The 20,369-nt window shown below is 39.2% G+C and overlaps 1 protein-coding gene across 8 annotated transcripts in view; it reads left to right on the top strand.

Moving 5' to 3' along the window:
* Window positions 1-20,369, top strand: part of ANKRD42 (ankyrin repeat domain 42) — a 65,155-nt gene that overhangs the window by 7,115 nt on the left and 37,671 nt on the right. For 7 of the 8 annotated variants that reach the window (XR_005723617.1, XM_040255593.1, XM_040255595.1 and 4 more), the window contains exons 3-6: window positions 8,570-8,677; window positions 12,138-12,257; window positions 13,089-13,224; window positions 19,937-20,137. Coding sequence is in view for 7 of the 8 variants with exons in the window: in XM_040255593.1 (XP_040111527.1) it covers window positions 8,570-8,677; window positions 12,138-12,257; window positions 13,089-13,224; window positions 19,937-20,137 (565 nt within the window). In the remaining variant the exon portion in view is untranslated. The remainder of the gene's footprint in view (window positions 1-8,569; window positions 8,678-12,137; window positions 12,258-13,088; window positions 13,225-19,936; window positions 20,138-20,369) is intronic. The other variant, XM_040255592.1, reaches the window with a different exon arrangement.

The raw sequence follows: 20,369 nt of genomic DNA, 5'->3' as shown, positions 1-20,369 counted from the left end.
CCAATCCTTCCCTCCGCCCCACCCCCTCTTGGCAATGGTAAGTCTGTTCTCTGTGTCTGTGAGTCTATTTCTGTTTCATGTGCTGTGTGCTTAGTCGCTCAGTCGTGTTCAACTCTTTGCAACCCCACGGACTGTAGCCTGCCAGGCTCCTCTGTCCATGGGATTTTGTAGGCAAGAATACTGGAGTGGGTTGCCATGCCCTCCTCCAGGGAATCTCCCCAGCCCAGGGATGGAACCCAGGTCTCCCGCATTGCAGGCAAATTCTATTTCGTAGATAAGTTTATTTGTATGCACAACTTTTTATTCTTGGGCTGTGTACAAAGCCAGCTGGAATTTTTCTCATGATTCTCACTATTATGTGTGGGGAGCTTATTTTAGCTATTACATTTCCCTGTTTCCTATGCATCTCCTGCCACACAGTCTGCTTTCTATGAAGATGAAGTCTCTGTGTGATTTCCTGTTTGTTTGGGCTTTTCTGTTTCTTGGAACCAAATCTGGTCCAAAGAATCTCTCTCCACCAGTTTGTGTGCCCTAGTTGAATTGTGGAGATTTCTCCTTTGCCTTTTAGTGGCTCCTTCTCACTTGGGAAGAATGTGCCTGATGGGTCTGTCTGTGCCTGCAGCCCTGAGTGGGGATTTTCTCTGCTGTTTCCTCCCACATCCCTGATTGATCTACACTTTGGCAGCATTCCCATCTATTTTGTGGTTTCAGATGTCTCTTAGCTTCATCAACGATGGGATTTTCTTGCCTTTTTGTTAAAAATGATTTTGAAGAGAAGAGGAAATACTGACTTTAGTCTGCCAAATTAGTGGTTTTCTTTATGCCCTGCCAATGGACTTCTCTCTTCTATGTTACACTTTCTCCCCAGGCCATTTTTAGACTTCCTTGCCTTGATCTCTTCTGTATAATAATTCACAGAAATGTTTTCTCTCCAGAATTTGAATTCTGGTTTCTGCATACAGTGCTTATCAACAGCTCATGCATACCTGATTGGCATCTCAAATTCAGTTGGTCTAAAACTAAACCATTATTCTTTTCACTTCTTTTCTTAGCTTTCCAGGCTAATGTTCTTTGAATCATTATTGAGTTGTCTCAGGGTTTTACAGAAGCAAAACTCAGTATAAGTATTTGTCTAGATGAAGTGCGTCATGGTGCATATTGGTGTAGTGAGAACTGATCACAAGATTTGTTGATTCTCTTCCATCTTTGACTCTCAGAATTGTCCTCTCCACCTTCATAGCCACTGCTTTAGAGCTACTTGATTTCCTTCTTTCTTGGGTCATCTACCTCTAGCTATAACTGACACACAAGATTACTGCTCTAAAACAGAAGCAGTAAACCTTTCTTAAAGTGGAAGTGTGAAAATGTTAGTTACTCAGTCGTGTCCGACTCTTTGTGACTCCGTGGACTGTAGCCCACCAGGCTCTTCTGTCCATGGAATTCTCCAGGCGAGAATACTGAAGTGAGTTGCCATTTCCTTCTCCACAAAACCTTCCTTAAGTCCCTGTAGTGACTCTCTACTCTGTAGTATAAAGTTTGAGCTGTTTAATATAGTAGACTACCTTTTCAACCTCTACACCTGTCAGACTTGTTTTATGCTCCAGTGCAGGTGACTGTCATTTCCTAAACTAGTCTACTGTTTCATATTATTGTAGACTGTGTATGAGCCATTTCATTTGCCTGGTCTCACCTCTTCCCAGTTGAAATCCAGCTCAAGTAGCACCTACTTGGCAGAGCCTTCTGTGTTTTCCCCCTCAGTATCATCCAACTAGCAACTTTTCCCTCAATTTTATACACATTTGAAAAATTCTATTTATCACATGGAATTGTATTCTCTGTTAGATTTTGAACTCTTTGAAGGTACCATTTTTTCATTTGAGTTTTATTTATCTTTTTTTCCTCAGTATCTAGTATAGTGTCTGGCATATTGGAATCACATTGTGGATTCCCAATAAATGTTTGTTGTATTGCTGAGTTTGTTGAATTAAATTTATATTTTTAGCATCTAGCACAGTGTATAGCAACTGTTAAAGAAATGTTTGTTGCATTTTAACAAAATTAAATAAAAAAGTTTCAGTGCGTTTCTTTGTTGCCATTTAAGGATCATCTTCTCCTTCTCTACTTCAGTGTTGCACTAATACCTTTACATTCTGTTATCCTTTTTGAGATTTCTTAAGACTTGTGGGACTTATGTTGGTAGTATAAAATGACAACTAAATTAATAACTGGTGAAAACTGTGCTTTATTAGACTTCATTTTTTTTCTTCTATCAGATGAAATCAGCTCTTGAGCCCCTGTAGTTTAGTTCAGCCGCTCAGTTGTGTCCGACTCTTTGTGACCCCATGTACTGTAGCCCACCAGGCTTCCCTGTCCATCACCAACTCTCGGAGCTTGCTCAAACTCATGTCCATCAAGTTGCCATCCAACCATCTCATCCTCTGTCATCCCCTTCTCCTCCTGCCTTCAGTCTTTCCCAACATCTGGGTCTTTTCAAATGAGTCAGCTCTTGACATCAGGTGGCCAAAGTATTGGAGTTTCAGCTTCAGCATCAGTCCTTCCAATGAGTATTCAGGACTGATTTCCTTTAGGATGGACTGGTTGGATCTCCTTGCAGTCCAGGGGAGTCTCAAGAGTCTTCTCCAATACCACACTTAAAAAGCACCAATTCTTCAGCACTCACCTTTCTTTAAAAGGTCCAACTTTCACTTCCATACATGACTACTGGAAAACCATGGCCTTGACTAGATGGACCTTTGTAGGTAAAGTAATGTCTTTGCTTTTTGATGTGCTGCCTAGGTTGGTCATAGCTTTTCTTCCAAAGAGCAGGCATCTTTTAATTTCATGGCTGCAGTCACCATCTGCAGTGATTTTGGATCCCAAGAAAATAAAGCCTATCACTGTTTCCACTGTTTCCCCATCTATTTGCCATGAAGTGATGGGACTGGATGCCATGATCTTAAGTTTTTTGAATGTTGAGTTTTAAGCTAACTTTTTCACTCTCCTCTTTCACTTTCATCAAGAGGCTCTTTACTTCCTTTTCACTTTCTGCCATAAAGTAAACTTTTAGTTCAGATATATTTTGCCCCTTCAGAATTTTCTTTTTTTTAAAAAGTTCTCTTTTTTTTTTCTATTTGATGAATCATTGTTGTCATCATACTTTAATTTATTAAACATAAATTCTTTAAAAAATTTCTTTTCATTCTCTGAAACTATTTATTACAGCTTTGAAGACTAAGTTGAGCATCTGTATCCTCTCAGAGAAAGTTTCTATTTACTTCATTTTCCTGTGTATATATTACACATTCTTGTTTTTTAATTAGATCCCATTTGTTTGTTTTGCTATTATTTCTATTCCCTTGGGAGACTGACCTAAGATAAAACATTGGTACCATTGATGTCATAGAATGTTTTGCCTGTGTTCTCTTGTGGCAGTTTTATGGTGTCATATCTTATTTTTTTAAGTCATTAAGCCATTTTGAGTTTTTTTGTATATGGTGTGAGAGCATGTTCTAACTTAATTGATTTAATGAGGCTGTCAAACTTTCAACATCACTTGTTGAAGAGATTGCCTTTTCCTCATTGCACGTTCTGGTGGATTTTTAAGGTTGTATATCGCAACACCTCTGGGTTCAGATTCTACTTCTTGTATCCCTCTTCCCTGGGGTGCTTGTTCTGTGTTTGTATGTTGGTTTGCTTGGACTAATTTTGTGGAATCTGTTTCCCTCACAGTGTGTGTCCACTGTTCTTTTTTTTTTTTTTAATTCTTTTATTTTTAAATATTTATTTATTTAGTTTGGATGTGTGGCTTGAGAGATCTTAATAAGTAGTTTTCCAGCTGGAGATTGAATTTGTGCTCCCTACAGTGAAAGAGCTGAGTCCTAACCAGTGGATCACCAGGAATTTCCCTCTTATTTTTATTTTTAAGTCTGGCTTCATAGAGGTCACCCCTGGGACAGTGTAGCTTAGTGATCAGCCAGTGATTAATCAGAGGCTGCGCTTAAATACCTTGAGCCACTAAGGCGACCACCTTGCTAATGATTCTGTGTATGGCTTGGGGAGTGTCTTCAAAGTCCAAGCAGTTTACAAGTCAGCTTGCCTTTTTTTTTCCCCATGTGTTTTCAGGCCTTAGCCAGGAATGTCCAGCCAGCTTGGGACTTCTTCATTCTTTTCTGGCTATGAACAATGTTGTACATATACCCAACTTTTTAGGCCAGAAAGGATAAGTGGAATCTTAGCAAGGCCTTTGAATGTTGAGTTTTAAGCCAGCTTTTTCACTCTCCTCTTTTACTTTCATCAACATTCAAAATCTTAGCAACTTAGGTTGTCTCATTTCTTGAAATTTTCTGTTAATTTTCTAGGAGGATTTTAGTTTTGTGTTTGCCCCAACCAGTGTCATGACTGGTTCTGATGTTGGCTTTCCTAGATTGTTGCCACTGAGGGGTAGATTTGTTTTTAAAATGTGCCTGGGCAGGGGCCTCTCAGTCTCTTCAGCAGGGCAGTGGAGCTGGGGCTAAGGATGCTTGTAGTCCCAGGCTAATATGCCACAGGCTCCTCCTGCTTCTGGAATCAGCAGATATTTCTTGATACATGCTTCTCATTTTGTTATATGCCTTGCAGAGTCTTTAAATTTTTTTTTTTTTTTGGCCATGGCTGCTTGGCATGCAGAATCTTAGTTCCCCAACCAGGGATCCAACTCATGTCCACTGCAGTGGAAGTGCAGAGTCCTAACCACTCGGCTGCCAAATGGCTGTTTTTGACAGTTTTGTCGAGCTTTGTCATTTGCTTCTTGGGGAGGATTTACTAAGCTCTTTCCTTAGTCATTTCTGAAGTCCTGCTGATTGGTCAGTTGATTATTGACAGAGATGCAAATATAGCCCAGTGGAAAACAGTATTTTTATTAAATGGTGTTGGCACAACTGGACAGTCATATATAAGAAAGTGAACCTTAATTCATACTTGGTACTAATATAAAATGTACTGAAAACAGATCATAAACAAATGTGAAACTTAACCTTAATAAAACTTCTGGATGAAAACAGGAAATTTTTGCAAATCATAAATATGACTAAGAACTTGTATCCAAATGTATGATTCTCACAATTCAGTAGTAAAATAAAAAACCCAATTAAAAATGGGCAAATGGTTTCAGTAGACACTTTCTCAAAGAGTGGTAATGAGCACATGAAAAAAGTGTTCAACATCATTAGCCAGTAGAAAAATGCTAATTAAAACCACAGTTAGATGCCACTGCTGTCTGTGGGGTTGCACAGAGTCGGACATGACTGAAGCGACTTAGCAGCAGCAGCAGCACACCTATTAGAATGGCAAAACAAAAAGAAAAACATAACCAGAAAAATGATAATACCAAATATGGACAAGGATATGGAGCAATGAGAAGTCTCATACACTACTGGTAGAAGTGTAAACTGATACAGCCACTTTGGAGAACAGTTTGGCAGTTTCTTGTAAAGTGAAACATATACTTATCTGTGTCCTAGAAATCTCACTTGTACATATTTACCCAGGATAGAGACCTCGTACATGAATGTTTACAGTGGTTTTACTCTGCACTACCTATGCAGTGTTAGCATACACTCCATAAATATTTGTTGAGTAAAAACGGATGACTTACTGTGATTATTAGTGAGGTTGAGCACCCCCCTCATATTTTATCAGCCATTAATCTCCAAGATAGACAGATGATACCTAAGTTACTACCCTTTTCAAAAAATGATATATCATAATGACTGATGTGACAGTGTATCTGAATGACACAAGAATGAAACTTCTTGAAGGTAAATGACAAAGTTGAAAATATAAAGACAGTGACACCATATGTGGCACAGACCTCTAGTACTGTATTTGTTGAGACTTAACTTTAAAAGATCTTAAGACTTATTTGGCTCCCTCCCTTTGTTTAATATGTTATTTATTTTCTTTTGTTATTCAGTCACTAACTCATGTCTGACTCTTTGTGATCTCATCGTCTGCAGCAAGCCAGGCTTCCCTGTCCTTCATTATCTCCTAGAGTTTGGTCACATTCATGTCCATTGAATTGGTGATGCTGTCTAACCATCTCATCCTTTGTTGTCCCCTTTTCCTGCCTTCAATCTTTCCCAGCATCAGGGTCTTATCAAATGAGTCAGCTCTTGACATCAGGTGGCCAAAGTATTGGAGTTTCAGCTTCAGCATCAGTCCTTCCAATGAATATTCAAGACTGATTTCCTTTAGGATGGACTGGTTAGATCTCCTTGCAGTCCAAGGGACTCTGAGGAGTCTTCTCCAACACCACAGTTTGAAAGCATCAGTTCTTTGGCACTCAGCTTTATAGTCCAACTCTCACATCCATACATGACTACTGGAAAAACCATAGCTTTGACTAGACGGCCCTTTGTTGGCAAAGTAATGTCTCTGCTTTTTAATAAGCTGTCTAGGTTGGTCATAACTTTTCTTCCAAGGAGCAAGTGTCTTTTAATTTCGTGGCTGCAGTCCTCGTCCACAGTGATTCTGGAGCCCAAGAAAATAAAGTCAGCCACCATTTCCCCATCTATTTGCCATGAAGTGATGGGACCAGATGCCATAATCTTTGTTTTCTGAATGTTGAGTTTTAAGCCAACTCTTTTCACTCTCCTCTTTCACTTTCATCAAGAGGCTCTTTAGTTCTTCTTCTGCCATAGGTGTCATCTGCATATCTGAGGTTATTGATATTTCTCCCAGCAATCTTGATTCCAGCTTGTGCTTCCTCCAGCCCAGCATTTCTCAAGATGTACTCTGCCTATAAGTTAAATAAGCAGGGTGACAATATACGGCGTTGACGTACTCCTTTCCTGATTTGGAACCAGTCTGTTGTTCCATGTCCATTTCTAACTGTTGCTTCCTGACCTGCTTACACATTTCTCAAGAGGCAGGTCAGGTGGTCTGGTATTCCCATCTCTTGAAGAATTTTCCAGTTTGTTGTGATCCACACAGTCAAAGGCTTTGGCATAGTTAATAAAGTAGAAGTAGATGTTTTTCTGGAACTTTCTTGCTTTTTTGATGATCCAGCGGATGTTGGCAATTTGATCTCTGGTCCCTCTGCCTTTTCTAAATGCAGCTTGTACATCTGGAGTTTTCGGTTCCCTACTGCTGAAGCCTATTGTGAAGGATTTTAAGCTACTAGCACATGAAATGGAGAAGGCAATGGCAGCCCACTCCAGTACTCTTGCCTGGAAAAGCCTATGGACAGAGGAGCCTGGTAAGCTGCAGACCATGGGGTCGCTAAGAGTCGGATACAACTGAGCGGCTTCCCTGTCACTTTTCACTTTCACGCATTGGAGAAGGAAATGGCAATCCACTCCAATGTTCTTGCCTGGAGAATCCCAGGGACGGGGGAGCCTGGTGGGCTGCTGTCTGTGGGGTCGCACAGAGTCGGAACAACTGAAGTGACTTAGCAGTAGCAGCAGCACATGAAAGGAGCTCAATTTTTGTACAGTAGTTTGAACATTCTTTGGCATTGCCCTTCTTTGGGATTGGAATGACAGCTAACCTTCTCCAGTCCTATGGCCACTGCTGAGTTTTCCAAATGTGCTGATATATTGAGTGCAGCACTTCAACAGCATCATCTTTTAGAATTTGAAGTAGCTCAGCTGAAATTCCATCACCTCCACTAGCTGTGTTTGTAATGTTGCTTCCTAAGACCCACTTGACTTTGCACTCCAGGATATCTGGGTCTAAGTGAGTGACTATGCTACTGTGGTTTTCTGGGTTTAAGGCCTGTTTTGTAGTTCTGTGTATTCTTGCCACCTCTTCTTCATATCTTCTACTTCTGTTAGGTCCCTATCATTTCTGTCCTTTATTGTGCCTATGTTTGCATGAAATGCTTCCTTGATAGCTCCAGTTTTCTTAAGAGATCTCTAATCTTCTCCATTCTATTGTTTTCCTCTATTTCTTTGCATTGTTCATTTAAGAAGGCCTTCTTATCTCTACTATTCTCTGCAACTCTGCATTCAGTTGGGTATATCTTTCCCTTTCTCCCTTGCCTGTCACTTTCTCTTCTTTTGTCAGCTGATTGTAAATCCTTCGTAGACAATCACTTTACCTTCTTGCATTTCTATTTCTTTTGGATGGTTTTTTGTCACTGCCTTCTCAGAATAACAGTGTTTGCTCTGATACAGAATTTTCTGGACCCATTTCGAAACCTATGGCAGAGGTTGTAAATTGGCAGCTATTGAATGAATTTAACCAGATATGTTTTGTTTGGCTTGTAAAGTATTGGTCAAACATAAGATTTGGACCAGCGTTTCATTCAGTGCAAAAACTGACTGGGATAGAGTAGCATTTCACCTTATGGACAAGGAAGGTGGTCTCCAGTTTTCCTCATCTCCTACCACTCCGTATTGTTTACCCCACCATAAGGCCAAATGTGGGCTACCATATCACTGTGATTGTGCTTTTGTTTTTCTTATACCTGCGCCCTCATTCACTTGTGATGCTTCTCAGGCTGTAGTGTTTTATGATGGTAGACTAACTTGAAAGATATAAAAATGTTAAGCCTGCTAACATGGTTAACATGGTTGTTTTCTTAATGTAGTGTCTTCATTGGCTCCTCTGGCATGGAGCTGATGTCTCCCAAGTAACCACGAGAGGCTGGACAGCAGCTCACATATCTGCTATCAGGGGACAGGATGCTTGCATGCAGGTAATAATAACTTGGTTACTTTTTCTGTTTTTCTTATAATTTTGTTTATTTATTTATGGCTGTTGTGGGTCTTCATTGCTCTATGTGCTTTTCTTTCGTGGCGAGTGGGGGCTACTCTCTGGTTGTGGCGTGCAGACTTCTCATTGATGTGGCCTCTCTTGTTGGGGAGCACAGGCTCTAGCGTGCCCAGGCTTTGGCAGTTGGGGCTCCCAGGCTCTAGAGCACAGGCTTAGTAGTTGTGGCTCATGGGCTTAGTTGCTCCACGACACAGGGACTCTTCCTGGATCAGGGATCGAACCCATGTCTCCTGCATTGGCAGGCAGATTCTTTACCACTGAGCCACCAGGGAAACCCTTGGTTACTTTTTTAAAAAGTCAATACATTTAATTGCTTTAGCAATTACTTCCCTGGTGGCTCAGTGGTAAAGAATCCACCGGCTAATGCAGGATATGCAGGTTCAATCCCTGGGTTAAGACAATCCTCTGGAGAAGGAAATAGCAGCCCACTCCAGTGTTCTTACCTGGGAAATTCCATGGACAGAGGAGCCTGGCAGACTATAGTTCATGGGGTCTCAAAGAGCCTGACAGGACTGAGCAATTAAACAACAACAAAACAAATCACTCAAACAGATTGTGTAAGATCCGAAATTATTTTATCTCTAAAGTAGTTGGCTATCTGTTTGGGTTGTTTAAGGGCTGTTACAGTCATGTCCAGATTATCATGCCTAAAATTCCTCATTTAATGTATTTCCTCAGCTAGAGTTACACATTAATATGTGTCAGGATCTAGTTTATTGGAGTAAGTAGATTGAATAAATGTAGTGAAATGGATTGAAATTTGGGGGAATACAAAATCTTATAAGCAAATAGTCCCTAACTGTAAGAAGCCTGAGATTCTGTTTGCAATGACAGGACCTTTACTCAGTGAGTTACAAAACAGTACACATCATAGTCTTTGAGTAAGATTCTCATGAAAGTATAGATGAGAAGAACTGTAGAACTTGAGATAGAGGAATCATAAATGGAGGGAATGAAACTTCAAATGAAACTTCAGCTAATCCTAAAAGATTGGGTTGATTTTAAGAAGATAAGTTGTGAAGAAGCATTACAGGTAGGGAATGTGAAAGAAAAATAGTGATTAAATGTATCGAACACTGCTTGTCAGTCACAGTCTCCCACGCATCACTTAATTTAATACAGTGGTGTTTTGAGTTTCCTTTCCTGTAGATTAGGAAACAGATTCAGAGGTAAGTATGTTGCCTATGTTAGTGAAAAAGCCAAAGTTTGAATTCAGAATTTGTCCTGTTAACATCTATGCTATAATTCTGTGGGAAATCTTTGAGTTGGAAAAGTGTGGTGTGTTCAAGGAATATACTGTTGTATGAGTTTGAGTGAGTGTAGATGGTTTGTGATGTGAACTGTTGTGAAATAAGTTTAGATAAGCCAGATTTGGAAAATGTCTTAGTAATAGAATAAAGATTCATTTGTATAGGAAAGAGACTTGTATATGTGTGTGCATATATATATATATATATGCACATATACACACATGCACATGGGTATTAACAGGGAAATGTGGTAATGAAAACAGTATTTTAGGAAGTTATTTTAGCAAGATGCATCCAGGATTATCTAGAATGAATAGAGTTTGGAAGCAAGAAAATCAGAGACTTTTGGTATAATCACTAACCATAGAGAATAAGATTAGTTGGTTGCAATGAGAAACAAATAAAATTATTTAAAACATCTTACAAAGCAAGCACTGACAAAGTATAGTGAGACTGTAAGGTTTTGAGTCAGAATGACGGATAATTATGGCACTATAGATATGGCACTATCTGAAAGGCAGGGGAGATTTGGGAGGAAGGATGTTGAGTTCAATTTGGCCCATGTTGAGTTTAAGGTGCCTGTCGGTCGTTCAGGTACAGATGGTCCAGGCAGTTGAAAAGGGCACTGGAGAGCAAGATTTCAGGAGAAATAAAGCTTAGAGAAGAGTGTCTGGAGAATTGAGAATTGAGTTTTGAAGCATGTTACTAGTAGGGCTGGAAGCAAGTAGTGAAATGAGTAAAGAATTCAGAGGAGAAAGAGAGAGAGAGAGCCAGGATGCATTGACTGCAAATGAAGGAAGAAGCTGAAGAAGTCAGGTAGTGTATCAGTTACAGAATAAAACTAAGAGGAACAACACTTAAGGAAGTGCCGTTGAATTTGAGAACCCTGTAGTGGGAGGTTGGCTATATTTCTAGAATGATAGAGATAGCATGCAGTTTGTAGGTGGACTTTACATTCAGGCATTGAGGTATTTAATTTGAAAAGTAGGCAATGAAAGGAAGGTACGAATGCAGTAGTAACTTAAGGGGGTATCAGGTTTGCTGATGCTTGCCTTCCTTTAGGCACTAGTTTAAGCCATTCTCTCTGCCTTGTTTGTCCTTTTCTTCCTCAAAGTGATCTGTTCATTCTTAGAAGTTTTGTGATGCTTTTGGGTACTGTACTGTGCATTTATTACTTACCAAGGACTGCTTTTATAGTTGATTATCTTTGTCTCTACATATATCCTAATTCCCTGAGTTAGTACATCTTCATATTCTTTGTAGTGTTGTAGTCAGCCCTCGGTATGTGTTTTGTGATGATTATTGACTGGTTTGTTAATGAGAATCAGCATGGAAACTATTCTTCCTAAAACTCTTGGTAGGAATTATGACTAAGTAAACTTTAGCTGAGATACTGGTAAATATAGGCTGGATAGAAAAGAAAAAGTTCTGAGGGAGATAAAATTGAAAAATATTAGCTAATAATGTTTTAAACTAATTACTCTGTATATTATATAGAGGGACATGTTGTATATATTCTATAACTCATATATAGAAGCTGGGCTAAGTGTAAATTCATATGGAATCTCCTCAGATGCAGTTAGAAGTTTGATTTGGAGCTTAGAACTGGTCACTTTAATAGTGAAGTCCTTTTATTATATTAAAACCCAGTTAATAAAAGATTCTGCTTTTGGAATAGAGGAAGTTTAAATTTCAGTTTTATTAGCTTAGCATTAAATTATTTAAGTTAGTGGTTTTTAATCTGTGCTCATGAAAAGTTTGTTTTATGAATTATATATACATACTCAAATCAAAATGTGAAATCGGTTATGAGTGTATCCTGCTGCTGCTGCTGCTACTAAGTCGCTTCAGTTGTGTCCGACTCTGTGCGACCCCATACATGGCAGCCCACCAGGCTCCGCCGTCCCTGGGATTCTCCAGGCAAGAACACTGTCTCCTAGGTAATGTTAAAAAGGATTTCAAGCTTTTTCTTAGGACTGGCTAAAAATTCCTTAGACTTTGCGTGTAGCACACATGAAAAAAAGTTACATAATAGCTTAGCTGTAGATTAATAAATTGCTTGCCTTTAAATCTGCATCTGCATGACTTAGCATCTGTGTTCACATACATTCCTTCTTATTTCTCTGCCTTCAGGCTCTTATAATCAATGGAGCCAACCTGGCAGCTCAAGATGATCGTGGATGCACTCCTTTACACCTTGCTGCAACACATGGACATTCTTTCACTTTACAAATAATGCTCCGAAGTGGTGTGGTGAGGTGTTCCTGTTAATATGTGAGAATGTATAATCATATAGATGGACTAACATTTGGTAGTCTGGTTATCTCTTCCTGACTTTTTATATCCTTCATAAGACTCTGGACATAATTTGATCTCTCTCTTTAACTTTCCCATCTTTAAACATGGGAGAAATAATTTAACTAAATCTTCAGCAACAAAAAAAACAGCTTAGTGGTACAAAGTATTTCAGAGGCCATAGGTCCTTCATATGAGTTCAAAGTTTACCAGGGAAGATTCTAAGGCTGCCAAACACATCTTAACCAGCAATTGTAACCTTTGTGAATTGGTATGTGTTTACCCGTTTCTTTTGTAACTCTTAGTTCATGAACTAATTTACAAAGTGATTTATATCTCCAAAAATTTCATTTATTGTAATATTTATTTTAAAAATTACCCAGTGGTTATAAAAAATAACTTCTTGTAAGAATTAAATATTTTTCATTAACTCTTGGATTATGTTCCCAAGATATGATTTGATCATTTGAATCCATCTTTCATTTTGTTAGTCAGGAACTTGTGACCTATAAAATGACTAGTTAAGTACCTTTTTAGAAACAGTTTCTATGTGGCAAGTTATAATCTTTTTAAAAAATCTTTTATAATCTTTTTAAAAATATCATTAGTATTTTATTTTAGCTCTTATGTTCAAATCAGTGGTTGCAGTCAATATTTCTGTTATATTTAGTGTTTGCCTTATAGTTTTAATAATAGCTTCTGGTTCTCATTTGTAGAATTAAGCTGCTAGACTTAGTGTTTCTGCTGCAAAATGGAAAGAAACTGAGTCCTTGTGAATGTTATCTGTAGGATCCCAGCGTGACTGATAAGAGAGAGTGGAAACCTGTGCATTATGCAGCTTTTCATGGGCGGCTTGGCTGCTTGCAGCTTCTCGTGAAATGGGGATGTAGTGTAGAAGACGTGGACTACAATGGAAACCTTCCAGGTATGTGCAAAAGCAGACATTGTGACTTTTCATTAATATAAACTTGTCAAATGTTTGAATCATGTTTAAGAAGTTTAAACTGTCATCATTCTAATAGTTCCTAACAAAACTGAAGTAGTAAAATATATTTGACATAAACATGTAAAAAAAAAAGTATTTATTTGGTTTTAATCATTCTTTTGTGTATATAGTAATATCTCTTTGTGCTTTTAATTTGTATTTTCCCTGATGACTAGGGATGTAGAACATCTTTTCATTTGTTTAATGGCTATTTAGTTATTTTCTATGTGAAATACCAGTGTGAAACTTCTGCATTTTTTTAAAATTTTATTAAACTGTCCGTCCTTTTTCTAATTGAATTGTAGGGGTCTTTATATATGCTAGATACAAGCTCTTTGTCAGAGGTGTTGCAACTATCTTTCCCATTTAACTATCTTTTCTATCTTGCCTTTTCATTCTTTTAAGATATCTTTTGATGAATAGAAGTTTTAATTTTAATGCTTAATAAGCTCTTCCTTTATGGTTAGTGTTTTCTGAATCTTATTAAAAAGTCTTTTCCAACTATGTGGTCTTGAAGACACTCTTTTATGTGTGTGTGTGTATAAATTTTCCTCCCTTGGCCACACCGTGTGGCTTGAGGTATCTTAGTTCCCTGACCAGGGATTAAATCTGGACTCTGCAGTGAAAACGTGGAGTCCTAACCACTGGATCATCAGGGAATTCCCAAGGGCACTTTTATATTATCTTCTAGGAATTTTATTATTTCATTTTACATTTAAATCTCCAGCCCACCTATCACCGACCTTTCTGTAATGCAAGGTAAGGGGCAGTTTCATTTTTATTTAGTACTTTATTGAATTTGCCTGATCACTTCGTTAGTCTATTGTTGTCTGCTCATTGAAAAAACATTCAACTTTTATTTCTTTAAAACTGTACATTCTAAAAAATCTAGTTATTTTATAACCATTTATAGTATATTTTTAATAGTATAATGTAGAGGTTAAGAATGTGGCCTCAGGACTATACTGCTTATATTCAGATCTCTCTCTTAAAAATTATTAATTCAAATTTTATTTTTGATATCACTGCAAATGAAACAGACAAAAGTCTCTGCCTTTGTGTTGTGGTAAGGGGGAGACAGACCATAATAATAATAATAAAAATGAATAAAGAAAGGCAATGTGAAAGAATGCTCAACTGCTAAACTGCTAAGTCTCTTCAGTCGTGTCCGACTCTGTGCGAGCCATAGACGGCAGCCCACCAGGCTCTGCCATCCCTAGGATTCTCCAGGCAAGAGCGCTGGAGTGGGTTGCCATTGCCTTCTCCAGTGCATGAAAGTGAAAAGTGAAAGTGAAGTCACTCAGTTGTGTCCGACTCTTAGCAACCCCATGGGCTGCAGCCTACCAGGCTCCTCTGTCCATGGGATTTTCCAGGCAAGAGTACCAGAGTGGGTTGCCATTACCTTCTCTGAAGAATGCTCAAACTACTGCACAATTGCACTCATCTCAAACGCTAGTAAAGTGATGCTTAAAATTCTCCAAGCCAGGCTTCAGCAGTATATGAACTGTGAAATTCCAGATGTTCAAGCTGGTTTTAGAAACGGCAGAGGAACCAGAGATCAAATTGCCAACATCTGCTGGATCATGGAAAAAGCAAGAGAGTTCCAGAAAAACATCTATTTCTGCTTTATTGACTATGCCAAAGCCTTTGACTGTGTGGATTACAATAAACTGTGGAAATTTTTTCAAGAGATGGGAATACCAGACCACCTGACCTGCCTCTTGAGAAACCTGTATGCAGGTCAGGAAGCAACAGTCAGAACTGGACATGGAACAACAGACTGGTTCCAAATAGGAAAAGAAGTATGTCAAGGTTGTATATTGTCACCCTGCTTATTTAACTTATATGCAGAGTACATCATGAGAAATGCTGGGCTGGAGGAAGCACAAGCTGGAATCAAGATTGCCAGGAGAAATATCAATAACCTCAGATATGCAGATGACACCACCCTCATGGCAGAAAGTGAAGAAGAACTAAAAAGCCTCTTGATGAAAGTGAAAGAGGAGAGTGAAAGAGTTGGCTTAAAGCTCAACATTCAGAAAACAAAGATCATGGCATCTGGTCCCATCACTTCATGGAAAATAGATGGGGAAACAGTGGAAACAGTGTCAGACTTTATTTTTTTGGGCTCCAAAATCACTGCAGATGGTGATTGCAGCCATGAAATTAAAAGATGCTTACTCCTTGGAAGAAAAGTTATGACCAATCTAGATAGCATATTGAAAAGCAGAGACATTACTTTGCCAACAAAGGTCCATCTAGTCAAGGCTATGGTTTTTCCAGTGGTCATGTATGGATGTGAGAGTTGGACTGTGAGGAAGGCTGAGTACCAAAGAACTGATGCTTTTGAACTGTGGTGTTGGAGAAGACTCTTGAGAGTCCCTTGGACTGCAAGGAGATGCAACCAGTCCATTCTAAAGGAGATCAGCCCTGGGTATTCATTGGAAGGACTGATGCTAAAGCTGAAACTCCAGTACTTTGGCCACCTAATGCAAAGAGCTGACTCATTTGAAAAGACCCTGATGCTGGGAAAGATTGAGGGCAGGAGAAGAAGGGGACGACAGAGGATAAGATGGTTGGATGGCATCACCGATTCAATGGACATGGGTTTGGGTGGACTCCGGGAGTTGGTGATGGACAGGGAGGCCTGGCATGCTGCGGTTCATGGGGTCCCAAAGAGTCGGACACGACTGAGTGACTGAACTGAACTGAATGAACAAAACATATATGATATATGTTTAGGTTAAATTGCAAAGGGAAATAGAGTGTTACAGGAGATGAAGTTAAAATAGGGTGGTGAGAGAAGCCTTCATGAAGAGTTGACAGTTGAGTGAAGACTTGGAGTTGAGAGAACAGGTCTTGATGTCCTAGAGGAGAAACATTTTAGGAAGAACTTCAGCAAGTGTAAAGCTCTTGAGGCAGCGTCATACCTGGGTGTATTTGTATAACAGTAAGTAGTAACACCAAGTCAGTGTAGTTCAAACAGAAGTGAGGAGGTTAGTAATAGATGATGAGGTCGAGAGGTAACAGGAGCCATTGAAGGATTTTTACATAAAGGTGATCTGTTTAAGAACATCATTTTTGGCTATTATGTTCATAATACTAGATTGTAATGAGGATGCTCATTGGCATGAGCATTTAGGAGCTTGATGCTATAATTTAGGCTACAATTTCTTAGCCAGAGGAGAGGCAGCAAAGATAGTAGAGGCAGCAAAGATAGTGGGGGCAGCAAAGATCATGAGAAGTGATTGGGGTTTGTGTATCTTTTAAAGATAGAGCCAATAACATTTGCTGATTGATTAGATGTAGGGAGTGACAGAAAGAGTACTCAGGGTTTTGGCCTGACCTTCACAGAAAGGAGAGCATTTCTAGTAACTGAGATGGGGAGAGTTGTGTATGTATGTAAAAAAGGGTAAGGAGTTCAGTTTTTGACCTGTAAAGTTAGAAATTCCCATAGTACATTTCAGTGTATATAATGAGTAAGTAGTTAGAGGAATCTGAACTTGCAGGGGGAGTTTTCTAACAGGAGGTTCAGCTGAGAAAGTGTTAGTGGCACATGCCAACGAAGTGTCTTTCGGATATTGTTACTTAATGGATTCTCCTGAGTTTTGCTGGTCACTTGGGCATTGCCCTGTTTGTCCAGAGCCAAGATTTATACATGAATTGGACTGTTTCCCACTTTTCAAGAGGTATAAAGCCTCTCCTATTCTTTGTAATTATTGCCTCTAAGCTTGTAGTACTCCAGAACCACTCCTTATTTTTTGCAGATTTTGGGGTATGGCTCTCCAGTCTAATTCATTATATTTTCATTTAAAAAATTTATTTAGTTTTAGTTTATTTTCGTGGTGCTGAGTTTTCATTGCAGTGCGTGGGCTTCTTACTGTTGTAGAGCAGGGGCTGTAGGGTGGGTGCGCTTAGTTGCCTGGAGGCATGTGGGATCTTTCTAGACCAGGGATCAAAACTGGTGTCCCCTGCATTGCAAGGCAGGTTCTTAACCACTGGGCCACCAGGGAAGCACCCCTTGCCCCCTTAACATTTCTTGTCTGTTCATGGTATTCTTGTCTGTTTTTCTTGTCATTATGGCTTTAAGAAATATCTTTCCTATTATTTTCAAGAATTTAAGAGAAGGAATGGGTGAGATAGTTTGTGTAAATAGACTGCAGTTTTCATCCAGTTTTCTTGTTTATAATAAAAATAATGTTTATAGAAAAGTGACAAAATGCATAGTGATAAAAATAACATCACCCCTGTTTGCATAATGACTATTTTAGTTTATTTCTTCCACTTTTTCCCAAAATATTGAGATAACTCACCCATCACCTATATTACATAGAGGGCTTCCCTGGTGGTGGGAGAAGGGGATGACAGAGGATGAGATGGTTGGATGGCATCACAGACTCAAATGGACATGAGTTTGAGTAAACTACGGGAGCTGGTGATGGACCGGGAGGCCTGGTGTGCTGCAGTCCATGGGGTCGCAGAGTTGGACTTTTTTTTTTTCATATAAGCTGCACAATTTGGATTTCACTTTCCATGAAAAATTTTTGAGATCTGCGCTTTGGTGACCCTCATTTAGCTTTTCTAGTGTAACTAGTGTAACTATTCAACCATTTAGCCTACTGCTGTGGCCTGACTTGGAGGCTAGCTAAGGATATGTATGCTGAGAAAACAGTCTGTTATCCTTGCATCCGGAGTACATCTCTGTTATATAAGAGTGTGTGTGTGTGCATGCTCAGGTGTCTGACTCTTTGCAGCCCCATGGACTGTAGCCCACCAGGCTCCTCTGTCTATGAAATTTTTGAGGCAAGAATACTGGAGTGGGTTGCTGCCGGGGTCCAGCCTCGGTGGATCCAGGGTGATTTGAAGGTGGGGGGACGGTGTCGGCATCTTTGGAAAAATACATATTTAATTACAGATATATAGAGAGATTAGAAACGGATAGTGTAGTAGGATATAGTGTAGTGGAGAAAAGGAGGCTGAATCCAGATGGGAATTCAGCCAGAGAAACGGGAGCAAGAAAGAAGTGACATGGGGGAATCAGTCTTTCCGGAAACTGATCCGATTTCTTTATTTTGGGGTTTGCTTATACACCTTTTGCTACACATAGGGATGAATACAGAGTCACGTGGGGGTCAGCAGTCCTGACCTTTATCAAAATCAGGTGCTTCACATAAATGTATAAAAAAAAGGTCTTAGGGATATTACATCATCTTCTGGCCATGAATGAGACCTGCTGACATTTTATGATCCTTTCTTTCTTATAACCAAAAAACTTATTTCTTCCAAGGGTGTTTTTTCTTAAACCAGGCACCACCCTCCAAATAAAGCTACATTCCTATAGGGTGAGGGTAGTGAGTTACAATCAAGAAAGGAATTTATTTAACCCAAGGTTAACATGGTTAATCTTAAAGGTTAATACTTATTTCTCCTATATGCTTAAAGGTTAATGCTTATTTCTCCTATATGCTAGTTATATTCATTATAAGGGCAGGGAATATGGAGATTTAGCAGCAAACATCAGCCCAACAAATGAAAATCCTTTCACCAATGTTCCCCTTAAGATCTATCTAGTCTTAAGATAGTGATAAAGTTACATTTTTACATAGCAAGGACACAGTGATTTACAACAAAGTACAGTGATCTATTATAAAAGAAAATTCATTAACTCAAAAAGTCTAGTATTGCTAACCTTAAAAACTACTATATTTCCTTTTCTATATTCCAAATACATTGATTAATATATTCCCAGGTGCCTAAGGATATGGAGGCCTGGCAGCAATCATTGACTCAACAAGAAGAAAAAGCCCTATGCTAATTAAGACTCTCAAAATACTCCAGAACTCTGTGCTGTTTATGGTTAAGAGGTAGTAAACAATCATGTGGCAGGAGTATGGATAATCCTGTCACACAAGCTAGTCTGTCAGCAGAGAGGTTTGACCTGAGACATCCTTGTCCTGCCCAGGGGAGAGAATTAGCAGCAATTATTGACACAACAAATGAAAAACCCTTCACCAATATAATTCCTAACCAACCCACTATACTAATAATTTCCAACTCCCCAAAAGAATTTGCCTTTAGTAAGTCTAAAACATCTCACGCCTCTCAGATTGGGAGGCTGTAAACAATCACTTGTGGCCTGACGAACCTATACAGGCGGGCTAGATAACCTTCAGAGGAGTCCATAAGCTGAAACACTCTTGTCACGCCCAAGAATTTTTATTGCCTTGGAGCTGCACGTTTACTCCTTCTCCGAGAGAAACGGTTATGGGGGAGAGCCCCCCGTAAAGTCAGAGGTGTAGGTGAGAGCATAAAACAGACTCTGGTTTTGGGGTAGATGCTCCGGAACAGGGGGTTTCCTGAGGCTTGATCACGCCTTTGCGTATGCCAAGCCTCCTTCCTCATGACCTTTGCCATGGGCGGAGTTTCTCACACTGGGCTCCCGGCAGGTTGCCATGCCCTTCTTTGGGGGATCTTCCCAACTCAGGGAAGGTGGTAGGTGGATTCTTTATCACCGCGCCACCTAGGAAGCCTCGTTATTTAGGGTAAAGATAGTCATTTCCCTAGGAGAACTAGAATTAATCTGTTATTTCTTTTTTCAAGTTATTTTATTGTCAATCTAAAATTAAATTGTTACTTTTCCTCTCACCTCTAGTTCACTTAGCAGCTATGGAAGGCCACCTTCACTGTTTTAAATTTCTACTCAGTAGAATGAGCAGTGCCTCCCAAGGTTTGAAAGCCTTCAATGATAATGGAGAAAATGTATTGGACCTGGCCCAGAGGTTCTTCAAGCAGAACATTTTACAGTTTATCCGGGGGGCTGAGTATGAAGGAAATGATCCAACAGATCAAGAAAGTAAGTAATAAATCTGAAGTGTTTTAGCATTTAAAAAGCAGGATGGATAAGAAAAGGAAAGGAGTTATAAGGCAAATGTTATATTAAAATATGTTGCATATCATTGTTCACACAGTTCATCCAGATTCTCTTCTTTGTATGAAATATTTTAAGCAGATACATATAGAGATTAATGTAACATAATGAACATCCTTTGTACCACTAGATTTAAGAATAAAATATTAGGTTAGAT

The sequence above is a fragment of the Oryx dammah genome, unplaced genomic scaffold (assembly GCF_014754425.2).
Source record: "Oryx dammah isolate SB20612 unplaced genomic scaffold, SCBI_Odam_1.1 HiC_scaffold_15, whole genome shotgun sequence".
Classification (NCBI taxonomy): Eukaryota; Metazoa; Chordata; class Mammalia; order Artiodactyla; family Bovidae; genus Oryx; species Oryx dammah.
This window is presented reverse-complemented; position numbering and strand designations above follow the sequence as displayed.